Source organism: Leiobunum rupestre, chromosome 9 (assembly GCF_980474605.1).
Source record: "Leiobunum rupestre chromosome 9, qqLeiRupe1.1.hap1, whole genome shotgun sequence".
Lineage (NCBI taxonomy): Eukaryota > Metazoa > Arthropoda > Arachnida > Opiliones > Sclerosomatidae > Leiobunum > Leiobunum rupestre.
The window spans coordinates 38,875,103-38,888,491 of NC_143392.1; the positions used below are offsets into that span (position 1 = coordinate 38,875,103).

Below are 13,389 nucleotides of genomic sequence, written 5' to 3' on the forward strand. Positions count from 1 at the left end.
TTCTTCTAGTGCTTAAAATAATTTTGATAATTCTAATATTAATAGTTAACGAGATATAAGGTCCTAACTAGAGGGTAGTTTGGGCACTTGCCCAACTTGTTTAGCTCTGGGGGTCCGAATTAAAACGTAATAACTTAATTACTTTTAAATTTAAAATTGTCAAAATTATTTTAGGCACTAAACAAGAGGTTGTTCTACACTGAAATATTAACTTTATTATTTAAAATAGAAAATTAAAAGAGTTCAGCTTGAATAGCGCGAAAGTAGACAATGTGCACTGTAGTCTTCCCCCTTAACGGTAAAAGTTAGTGTAGGTAGTTGTTTGCTCGCGTGGAATGAAGGGCTTGCCACCACCCGCCTACGCATCCTAACCCGGCTACTTCAATTAAAAGTCGCTGAATAACTTGGGCCTAAGGTATTGCGTAGGGTATTAGTCTAGATAATTAATATTAATTGGACCATACATACTAGCTCGTTCCAATAGAAAATTTTACTACATTCTAGTTTTATTTTCTATATAATCTTTAACTAAATGTTTCATAAGGTGGCCGGTTTTGAGTTCTTACAAGTTTGACCCATTGATACTAGTATTTACGGGGCCTCTGGGTCCGAGTTTACTTGGTCAAGCGTGTTTCTTGCAAAAAAAACCCGCGAATGTGAAATACAGTCGAGTCTTTGAAGTCGCCTGAAACGCCAACAGGGCATAACCCAAGACGATCCAGTCCGATAACTTCCCATAAAAGATGGGCCTAAAACACATTGGCCGAAAAGGCCAAGCACCCCGAAACATCTAACCCGCGCACTTCGTAAAAGGACCGCTTTATAGTGTTTTGAAAAATGAACGAAAATTTATTGAGGTGCCACCCGCGAAACAGTCCGCCTGTTATAATGTAATCCCGCAAATAACTTCCGCGCGGCTCGACGCCCCCAAAAAGGTGAACGTTATAATTTAATGGGTCATCGAATCGCGATTGAATAGGATTCAGCCCGGGCAGACTTTACCTTAACCCCGCCTTTGACCGTAATGATAAATTTTTTTCGAAAAATTGTACGGATAGGTACACTTCAAAGGTTTTTGGAAAGTCGTTGTACCGGCTTTCGTAAAACGAGGCTCGGCTGTTTAAATGAATAAGAGGAAATGGAAAATAATTTTAAACGCAATTAAGAATCGAGGCTGTCGTGATTTCGAAAACTAGAGATGAACTGATTTCGATAATGAAATATCCGTCTGTTTCTATAACATTATAGTCCTTTCGCGATCCTTATATCATTGTAAATAATATAGAATTAAAGGTGTAAATACGCCCCGCGACAAGTTGACACTCATTTGGTGTCCTACATCGTGACGTATGCTTATTAAAATTTCCCAGTCGGATATATCACCATGGGCTAAAAACTTTCACGCCAAAAAACCGTTGATCTGAATAGCTATACCTTAAATCCTGCAGACCGCAAACTGTCAAATTTATTTCGTAGAATTAATATTATTATTATAAAAAGTGAATATTAAAAATCTATTTCTTTAAACCGGTTTTATTAGCATTTATACAAGCTAGTGACATTCTTTAACATAGGAGCAACAAACACAAGGAGAAGGCAGCTAGCCTTTAAACACGCTAACGAAGGGTTGTGTACGAATTTCATTGGACGAGCGTCACGAGCCTTAACGCGTATATTTGAAGATAAAGGTGTATCTATAACAGAACAGGGTACACATTTCCTTAACTCGCTTAAAATAAATTATTTTTTGGTAATTTAGCAAATACATGACACAAGAACTGAGTGGAAATTCGAGTTTCTTGACATTCCTCGAACCGAGAGTATCGGGGAAAAATATCATATCGATATTTCGCAAATTGTTAAATTATTCTAATTAGTTACGGCTAATTAAGTCGCTTATGACAATTTCGGGGATGGTTGCGAGGCAATAACTGAAATGAAGTGGTATACTTTGAAGAAAACCGGTAATGATAATAAAGAAGATACAGTTGAGTGGTAAAAAAAACGAAGGTCAATATACAGATTTTTGCCCCTCTCCCAATTTTATTGTTTCGTGACACCGACCCCTTTTTAAATTTAGTCCTTGTGATAATTTTTGACACGGAGAGAAAAAATGAAAATAAAATCGACATTGTTATTCCAGATATACCAATCTGTTTAAATTAACGATACGATTTAAGGTCATAAAATAATCATCTTAATTAGAACGATTTTCGTAAACCCTCAATTTCTGGGAATAAAATAAACTATTTATAACTCGATTTATAGCCATCTAACGTGGGTTTAATATAAACTATTTATAGCCATTCAACGTGGGTGGATTTTACGGAGAAAATGCTGCGGACTAATGGATTAAAATAAACGCATTAGCGCCAAATTTATTTCGATTGTACGAGTCTCCGAAAGTACCCTCTAAAATATCATTTTATAGAGAGTAAAATTTTCAACAAATGATGCGCGAATAAGTGTCCGCCTTTCGCTTGATGGAGAAATCTTTTTCAAGTCGATTCCGCGAGAACTATTTTTAGAGTGTCTCAAGCTCTCCGTTCGTGATCTAAATTAAGTGTAAAACGACATTTGATACGGATAACTTTCGATCGAATCTTTCTCGGTTTCGGTGACTGTTACGAATTATTTTTATATAAGCAGCTCGGTTAATGGCGTTAAACGATGCCAGATGTTAACGATCATTTTCTACAAACGCCCACCACCATTTCAAACACTCTACGCCATTATTGACGTTGATATTATTATTTTATAACCGTATTGTTTTAAAGTTTATTACCAATTATAGGGTTGGACCTTCCTTTTTATTATGAAACACAAGTGCCTATGATAGACATAATTCAAAATAGAGGTCGGGGACGGTTAATCATTATCCATGATTAAATTGATTTTTTTCGGGAAAAAAATGTAAACAAAGAAATTTACCGCTTAATATTTCGGAAAATGATTAAAAAACATGTATTATTCGGAAAATTAGATCTTTTTATCGAAAAGAACGTCGTTTTTCCGATTAATTTTACAAATTTATCAAAAAATTAATCGGATAATACAGAAATATAAATTACTTGATCAAAACGTTTTACGAATAATTTTGACAGCTTTATCTATTGAATAAAAGTTAACCATCGCCGACCTCTAATTCAAAATTAGTGGGTTCAATCTATAAATTAAGATAACATTTATTTTTTCCACGTATTGTATTCTTCTTAAAGATATTACATTATAATTCCTGGTTTAAACTATTTAACTTACCGGCTATTTGACTTACCGTATTATAGATAAGGTATCAATATTGGTGATTTAGTAAATTGATAATTTTTATATTCATTGATTTTACCAGAAGTAAACATTATATCTCTTAAGAGGGAAGAATTCATATCGGCAAGGGCGAATTTAGGTAGGGTCTTAGGGGTTCTAACCTCAGCCCTTTCGGAAATAGATCAAGGGATGGGGGGACCCTAACTATAAGTACCTTTTACAGAATTGCCATAATATTTTCAGTTTCAAATTCTCTGTTTTCCACGGATATTTTAAGAAATTTCCCTGACTTTTTAAGGCCAATATTAGACAATTTTTAACTTTATACTTCACTTTTATCAGAAGTTAATAAATTTAAATCAACTTATATTTCAGTACAGAAGTTATTGCAACGTTTAATAAAATAGGAAAACTTTCTAGGAACTAAATAATAATTACAGAATTTGTCATAGATCTAGAGAAAAATAAAAAGAATAATTTGGTTTTTATTATAAAAACCAAAGATGCTAACCCTGATAAATTGAAAAAATAGTGCTCATGGTATAATTGTCTAGTTATTAAATTACAGCTACAACATGGCATTGAAATAATAATATACTTCATTATTAATCGATTAATAATTTAAAGAATATAAATATTTCAATGGCATGTTGTATCTTTCTATAAATAACTAAACAATTATAAGTTTCAAGCGAATTATATTAGTATTAATAATAATAATAATATTTTTATTATAATATTATTAGTTTTTCCAAGTTATGTATTATATATTTTATTTAACTCATTTAAAAAACATAATGTATCCGTTACGCATGTATTTGTGTGAGTTATAACATGGATAGTAGATTTTAGAGGATCGGTAAAAAGCCTGGTTTTTAGCCCCCGTAAACCATTCACACTAAGGGAGTCGGCCAAGGTTATTTGAAAAAAACAAGTATCGCTAAGAGTGGACGATACTGTTCGAAAAAATAAAAAAGATAAACACGAAGTACATTTTTACGCCAAAAGGTATTTTTTCACGTTTTTATAGATTAAATATGATATACTAAATATCAGTTGATAGTTTCTATTGAATTAAAAAACCAAAATTAAAAATTAATAAAATATAAAGCGCAAAAAATTACGTAACAATATCAACCGCATTAGATTGACATTTTGAAATTTTAAGATCACGTGGTACAAACGACCTTGCAAGACTCCCTCGGAGTCTCTCGAGCTGATTGATACGAGGGGAGAAATAAAATGCACTGTGGAAGGGTATCGAAAACCTGTCCTCTTAATTTACTGTCCATGGTTATAAATTGAAATTGTAACTTATACCTTGTTTCCAATAAATCTTTAAAACATTTATATACTACCCGTAATTTGATTTCCTTTGAATTAGAATTTATATTTTTTGTCATTTTCGTAAACGAGCATGGTTTAAAATCAATATTTAAAAAAAGTCCTTTAAATGAAATGTATTTAAATCAAACAACCCTTGCAATTCGCTAACGAAAACTCCGGCAGCGCCCCCTATCCACACTGCGTGTAACTGTATAGTGGTGATCAGCATTCAGCAAATAGTGGTGTGCTACTGATGAGATGGTATTATATACGTTTTAACAGCGAATTAGTGTTTTCTTGGTAAGTAGGATTGAATGTCAAGTTTAAAGACATAATGTTTGGTTCTAATTATATACTGTCATTAAGATTTGAAGTCCTTTTGGATTTACTTAAAACATTGTTAGAATAGGCCTTGGAGCAATATTGTTCAAATAAAAGATGACATCTCAAAAAGGTATGCTAACATTTAATTGGTATTCTATTATATTATCCTATTTTAACCTTTATTTATTCCATAATAATGAATCTCACCATGGTTGAAATTTGGAAATACATTGGGGAAAAGCCAAGAGCCTTAGAAGAAGGAGAACGGATGTTTAGAGAAAGCCCAAAAGGATCAAAATGGGAACAAAATGGAGAAAGTTGCTCGGGCCAAATTTCCGTGGCTTAAAAAAGTACAAGTATTGGAATATGGCCTCTTAATTAACTTAAATAATCCATTTCTAGCTTTTAGTTCAGATGGATTATACATGGAAAATGGAGAGATAAAATTACTCGAGATTAAGAAGAAAATATCAATTGAAGATGCTGTCGCTCAAAACAAATTTAACTTCTTGAAAATTGGAAAAGACGGAATTTATTTACCAACTAACGATTGTAGAAGCTACTATGCACAAATTCAGCTTGGCCTTTGTGTTAAACATAAAAACATGCTCATTTTTCTTGTATTCTCCCAAGGGCTATCTTTTAATTGATATTCAAAGAGACGAAGATTATTTGAAACAAAACATAGTCAAATTGTGCAATTTTTATTTCAAATTATATTTACCATTACTAGTCAAGAGTAAGTGATTTTTAAAACAAAAAAGTTCCTATTTTGTACTGTGCCAATTAGTATTATATAAGAAAAGTAAAATGAATTTGATCAATTAATGTTATAAATGAATTTTTACTTGGTCTTATTTATAATAAAAGATTTTTAAACTTATTTGATAAAAATTAATAAAATAATCATCATCGTCATTAAATAAGATTTAAACTTAGTCATCAAATTTATCATCTGCTAGAATTGGTTTTAGTAAATTTACTAATCCACATATGACCTTCAGAATTTCGTCACAGTAGGGAACTAAATCAAGGTCAAATTTATCATTTAAAATTTTAAATAATTTGATTCTTTGAATGGCTATCTCCACGTGAACACGAGCTGATGCAATTTTTGATTTTTTACACTTTCTTCCTTACTAAACTGTTATTTTTCTCAAAAATGGAGGGATGTGTAGAGCTATGCCATTGGCCGCACATTCATCTTCAATAAGGAAGCCTAAATTTAAGTTGAATGAGTTTTAAAATATTTTTTTAGCATATTACACTTTTATGCATACCTTTGTCAACCATAATTCCATCAATAAATTGTTCACAAAGATTTATGACCCCACTCTCAATGGTGACTTCCTTGTCGCTTACTTTTCCACCCCAGGGGTCGCTAACGAGCGTGATCATGCCAGAAGGTGAAATTCCAATGAGAATTTTTATTGTGTGAGTTCCTTTATAATGGATGTAGGTTGCCACTCTGTCGTGAAATGTGTTGGGCTTCATCATAGGTACTTCTGAGCAGTCCAACACAATGCGAGTATTATTAAACTCTTTAAAACATTTAGGAAAGTTACTTCTGATATTTTCCATATCCGGCCAAAAGATAAATTTCTTCAAAACTTCAGCAAGGGCACAAAGGGTTCTTTTGAAATATGTTGAAACTGTTCGATTCGAAATGACAAATAATGAAGCCACAGCGTCAAATGTCAAATTTGACTTAAGTTTCATTAGGGTTAACAGCACCCTATATTTTACAAGCATTAGAAAATTAGAGCTTGCTCTGGTTTTCAAGCCCTAAAACCTCACTTGAAAGGCTTTCAAATAGTTCTTTCCCAATGCCAGTAAGAGACACAAAATCAGCATTTTTCATTCCATTGCTTGAAATTCCAACTCTTGACCCAGCAAAATACTTTCCATGGTCCAAATAAACTTGAACACCAATAGACGCATTTATTACTCTAGATGGTTTGTGAGATTGGTCCTTTCCTTGAGCTTCAGTTGTTACTTCAGATAGCATAGCTAAGTTTGATAATGACAAAAACTTTATCATCCGGAGCTGGTTCACTTGCGCTTTCAACAACTTTTGGAGCAATGGAATCTGTTATTGGTGATGTTGAACATAGAACTGCTTGATTTAAAATTAAATTTGTGTTATTATTCTATTTATTATTTCACAAAAGTTTACCATAAAATAAGAATACCTTTAGAACGCTTTACGTAACGTTGAGCTCGTTCTTTTAATCTAACTTCGGTTGATTCTTTAATTGGCTTACATGGCAATTTTTGGGAGGGAATGGCGTTACATTTCAAACGTCTTCTTACAGATCTACGAGTTTTTCGATTAATTTATTTTAAAAAAATTAATATTATTTGCATCTCACCATTTCTTTCCAAGAAGTCATCAGCTGTAAAATGGGCGCTACAAATCTGAGCCCACTTACTAGGCCTTTTCCCCGACTTTATCTTTGTTAACCATACATTTAAAAGTTTCTTACAACTTGGGAATTTATGAAATGATAATCCTGGCTTTGGTTCTTAACTATTTTCTTCAGTTTTACGTTTTTTAAGCGCAGTATTATTGCAAAAAGGGACCGCACAACTTCTCCCACCTCTAGCGTTAATGTGAACCGCCATATTTCTTGGATTTGTTTTGATTTGGATCACCACTATACGCTGGAAAACCAAGCTGCAGGGGTAGCGACGGCAGCGCCACCTATACCCGTTTCGCTAGCGAATAGAATGGGATGGCCCACTGCTTATCGCCATGACAACTATGCAACCGGCAATAAGCCATGCGTTCAACTGGAATGTTATACGGCTGCTTACAGCTGCCCACATGACCAAGCGCAGCTGTTCAACACAATCGAGCAATTTTCCAACGGTTCGACCAGCGCATTTGCTATTAATTAGGCTTCCAGAATGCTTTTTATACGTGTTAGGGTAAATTCGTAAAAAAAAAGTTCTGGTGAAAACGGACACTTTAACGTTCAGACTAGTGCTCGGAATTGTTTATTCATTATCCACAAATTTTCCGATTTATTTAAAAGACGTTGGTAAAAAGAATATAATTTTAACTTATTTAATTATGTTTTTACGCAACCAAGCATTTATTTGAATAAAAGTGGTATTTATTTAAATAATTGTTTGTTTTATTTAAATAATAGGCTTATTCACTTTCGATTATTGAAACATTTTACCATTTTTATTCAACTATTGGTTATTTAAATAAATATTATTTAAATATCGCTGAGCTTATTTTATTCATGGATAAAAATTAATCGAATGCCGAGCGCTAGTTCAGACATAAAATATCTGGATATCTTAGCTACAAAAATTAAACATGTATCTTAGTAGGTATATTGCAATGCAATGTGTTTATTGATACTGTCGGTAGAATTAATATCGTGAGACAATTTTTAGCATTGTTAAACTTACGTGAATTTAAATAAAATCAATTCAGTACCCCAGTGATTCCCAAAAACTGACAAGCATATTCTTAGAAACTAGGGATACGAATTGGTAATTTACCAGGGTAACGGTAAATTACGATTTTTTTTGTAAACAAATACGAAAATGGTAATTACCACAGTAATTAACAGGGTATTTTACCGGAGTAATTTACTGAATACTGATACATAAATTTTTTCCTGTTGTAAAGAAAATGAACTGAATAAAAGCCTAAAATATGATAAAATCTACGTTGAAAACCAGATTAAATCGGTGATTTCATTTAAAAAGATAAAAATAAATGTATTTTTTGTATTTCTTTTGGTTTCCTAATAAAAATATCAGCTTCATTATCCTTTTTTTATCTTTTGAAATATTTCGACCTTGCCACAAAAGCTTGTGACAAAACGAGATTATAAACATTTGGAAATAAATTTTAAATTACCGCGTAATTTACCGATTTCTAAAATTACGGTAAATTCGTATTCCTATTAGAAACATATTTCAAAAAATTATCTGGAGACCACGAAGTTAAATATTTCAAGTGAAAACTTATCTCTAATTATATATTAATATTAGAGATTAGTTTCAGTTTGTAGCTTTGGCTATGACCGCCATTTTGTGCGGGATTTTTTCTCTATGGGAAAAAGCATAGGTGACGTCGTGTCATGTGATACTGAAATAACTGTATATTACATTATAGTAAGGTCGGGGACGGTTAATCATTATCCATGTTTAAATTGATTTTTTTGGGGAAAAAATGTAAACAAAGAAATTTACCGGTTAATATTTTGGAAAATGAATAAAAAACATGTATGATTCGGAAAATTTGAGCTTTTTATCGAAAAAAACGTCGTTTTTCCGATTAATTTTACAAATTTATCAAAAAATTAATCGGATAATACATAAATATAAATTACTCGATCATAACATTTTACGAATAATTTTAAGAGATTTATCTATTGAATAAAAGTTAACCATCCCCGACCTCTACATTATACTATATTATAGTATAGTATAGCATAGCATAGCATATTCAATAAAATAGAATAAAATCGATTTATATAAAAAAATACATAATTAAAAATGATTGATTTGATTTTCAATAAAAAAAGAACCAATGATGCTAACCCTAATAAATTTCAAATTAAGTTGTCATGGTATAATTTGCAATTACATGACGTTACGTCTTATATGTTAATAAAAATAATAAAATGCAATAATAACCCAATAACATACATCGATATAACCGATACGCATTGTTTTAAAACGCCGAAATACATTAAAAAGTTGAAAACCATTCCGTAGATGATCCAAGATAACGTGACCATCGAACGTAAACACAGAATGTAATTTGGTCTCGACGGGAGGGGGCCAAATTAAGAAATGGATGCAACGGCGAAATGGGTCAATGTTTTCTGAATAAAGTAGGCGCTAATTACCCAATTCCCCAGCGTGCCCATTGTCCGTCAACGGTCCGAATTAGAACAACTGGGTCTTGAGCCTCGAGAAGACCATTTATTTTTTCTACTGTTTTATATCATTATTTTTCTCGGCGAGTCATCATTGAAAATCCAAGGAAATGACACGAGATTTATCGGTTCGATAGTGAAACCCGAGAAATAAGAACGAAGACATTTTTAAGAAAGCTTTATCGCGATACACGGAAAAAAATGGAATAAAGGGGAACGAAAATGTTACCTTTTTTATACATTTATTAAAGGGGCTTAAGCGTCTGACGTTACGAACGCGATCGTCTAGGGTTTCACGGGGCTTCGCGGACGTACAGAAGTTTGCTTCAACTCTTTGACGCGCGAGTCGTAGATTATTATTTTATAAAGTAGGAAAAGAACTGGATTTTTTCGATAAAACTATGGTGAGTTGAAAAACAGATGATGCTCTTGTCGAAAGAAGAAAGGATGAAGTGGGTCACTAGCGTATTATTTCGTTAATTTTTGTCTAAATCGCGCAACTGCGAAGCAATTAAGCGACCGATAACGCGTGATTAGGGAAAAAGTTTTAAATATTATCATTTGTTAGGTATGACTATATCTGTTGAATACATTTTTCCTTTAACTTAAAAATAAAAATGTATCGAAATTTTATTCGGGTCGTTATTTGAACTTATTAATTGTATTATATTATATTATAATTATATTATTTTATTACAATTATATTATTTTATTACAATTATATTAGTTTATTACAATTATATTATTTTATAACAATTATATTATTTTATTACAATTATATTAGTTTATAACAATTATATTATTTTATTACAATTATATTATTTTATTACAATTATATTATTTTATTACAATTATATTATTATATTATAATTTCTTAAAAAATAATCAACAATGATTGAAATATTTCAATATTTAATTAAATTGGTATTTTAAACCTAAACTATTAAATATTTTGAAATTTAATTCGGCTAGTGATTTGAAATTCTTAATTTTAATATTGCCTTACTATTATTGTTAAATAGTTTAATTAAAAATAATCACGAATAAAAGAAACATTTTATATTTAATTAAAATGGTATTTCCTGATTTAAAAATTTATTGAAATTTTATTCGGTTAATTATTTAAAATTATTAATATTGATTATTTATATAATTTAATTGGAAAGGTAATCATGGATGAATGAAATATTATAATATTTAATATAAATTTCAAAATACTATCTCTTGAAAATGTTGAAATTTTATTTGCCTCATTATTTAAACTTACTAATTCTATTATTTTCGTATAAATTAATTATGTTTATATAATTTAAACAAAAAATTAGTCATGAAAGAAGGAGATTTCCAATATTTAATTATAATGGTATTTTTAACCTACGATATCTTGACAATATAAATAATTAAAAATATATTGAAATTTTATTTGCCTCATTATTATTAATTTTGTTATTGACCTATAAATTAAAAAATTTTTAAATATTTTAATTGAAAAAGTAATCATGAATGAAGACAATATGTTAATATTTAATTAACATGCTATTTTCAACCGACCACATCTTGACAATATAAATAATTAAAAATATATTGTACATTTTTAAAAGTTTATCTATAACTGTATCACGAAATATTTTTAAATCGACTCTTTTATCAGGGTTAAATTAATTTATAAAATATGATCGACGACTTAAAAGTATTTTACCATGAGATTAAAAATACCGCGTAACGATTTACAAGTTTTTTAAATATAATAAATCAAAGGTCATATTTTACTGCCAATAACCGCAAATCTCTCACGTGGATTTAAATCGTTCAACGTCAGTTAAGTCCTTAAAATTAAAAATAAATTATCAAGGATAACGCCTTTTATAACACAGGGGTCGCTACACTTACAAATTTGTGCTAAATTCACTTTTACTATTGAATCGTGAGACGGATATAAAAGTGTTTTTATTATCTAAAATTTAAGTTTATGTACGAACTCTCCATCGGAAGATTATTCGGGTCGAAGTTACGGTACTCAAAAACCATTTTACCGTTTCCAAGTAAATACAGCCTACAAAATTTGCGTTTATAATACACAAAACAATCCTTTTTACCAGTGGCCCGTATCTTCAAAGTGATGGACGTTTTTAAAGGGAGTGGGAACTATGAAGTATTTCAAGGCAATATTATTTTATGGCTGTTTCGCGTACCAAGAAGTTATTTCATTTAGAACAATAAATATTAAATTTCAAACCTAGAGCTTTTTGACATTATAAATTAACAACTTCGAGCTCGAGGCTAAGTTTTATTAACCCACATTTATTCGAATCGAAATTTTTCTCAGAGTTCGGGATACAAGTGTTTAGTCTCATAAATTATATGCCTTTTTTATTTTTTATCTGTGGGTCAAACAGGTAAGGAATACCAGATTCTCAATCTAAAAGGAAAAAAATAAAATTTGGGAAAAAACTTTGATCCGAAAAGGGAAATAAAAGGTTAAGAATATAAAATACGTCTAGACAGTACGTGGAAAATATATAGCCTATCACGTGTAGATTTATAAGTCGGTAAGCTAGGCCAAAAACTGATATTCTCGACGTTCTCCTAGACGTACTTTGCGCTCTTAACCTCTCTATTGGGCAATCGGGGATAGTAATCTAATAAAGTTAAAAGGATTCCCAGATCAATCAGCTATACTTCGTTAAGGAGGCAAAATAAATCGTAGCTTACTTTGGAAATAGAAATCAAAGAGAGTAAAGGGGTCAAGTCTGCGGGTTCCAATAAGGATGAAGTTGACAGGTTAAACTTACACGTGGTAGCCCGGTTTAAGTAAATATTGCAAAGAAATGGGGCTATAGAATTCGTACATGTATGCTGATCAAAATTACAGTTAAGTATCTCGTTTATAAGGAAGCGCTCTTAATGGATTGTCAAACAATATTAAATTTCGACGTTTTTATTCCCAAAAGAAAATTTCCGAAAACGGTCTTCCACCAATTAAATTTAATGGACTTTAGATTGGTTTTTCATTACGTTAATTGGCGTTTACATTATGCTTACGTACATATAGTTCATCTCGAGATCTTCGAAGCCCACTTTAAAGGGAATATAACCTCCAGGCCTTCTTTAAGGATGACCCAAACCATTTTGGTGATTACCCACGCAACAAAGCGCTAAGCAGGACCCAAAAGGTCAAAAGTCATAGAAGGGAGAGGCCAATATTGGAATCCTTTTTGGTGATGACCAAAATGCTAGATGTTATATTCCCTTTAAACGAAAATTGTCTTTTTAAAGTTCGTGTTTCATCAACATCTTAGTTTTTTTAATATAAAGGTACTGAACTACACTACCAATGGAAATTACCGTCGCTACTGTCATAGCGTATTGTAACCCGGCCACCTGAATTAATTAGTCCCTAGATGGCACCACCTTGGGTATTAGCCTAGCTGATGATGATGATTATTATTAAAAACTAAACAACCATTTCACTTCTAAACTAGCATTTTATCACAATCGTATTCAAGTTAATTTTTAAAATCAACATCTTTATGTCATCATTTTTAGTAACTGGTTGGAATTTTTA

At 31.2% G+C, this 13,389-nt stretch overlaps 2 protein-coding genes across 3 annotated transcripts in view; both read right to left on the reverse strand.

Annotated features, from left to right (window-relative positions):
- The window catches only part of LOC149927412 (uncharacterized), a 75,132-nt gene that overhangs the window by 18,376 nt on the left and 43,367 nt on the right, over window positions 1-13,389 (reverse strand). The gene's annotated exons all lie outside the window — the stretch shown is intronic.
- LOC149927414 (uncharacterized) lies at window positions 5,820-7,633 on the reverse strand. Of its 2 annotated transcripts, none has more exons than XM_090158829.1 (5): window positions 7,287-7,633; window positions 7,107-7,231; window positions 6,712-7,030; window positions 6,195-6,566; window positions 5,820-6,133 (listed from the first exon to the last, which is right to left on the reverse strand). In XM_090158829.1, exons 3-5 carry the CDS (start codon window positions 6,953-6,955, stop codon window positions 6,054-6,056), a joined length of 696 nt encoding a protein of 231 aa, XP_090014955.1. In that variant the 5' UTR covers window positions 6,956-7,030; window positions 7,107-7,231; window positions 7,287-7,633; the 3' UTR covers window positions 5,820-6,053. The 2 variants fall into 2 exon arrangements, with proteins under 2 accessions (XP_090014955.1, XP_090014954.1); XM_090158828.1 differs by having other exon boundaries at window positions 6,712-7,033.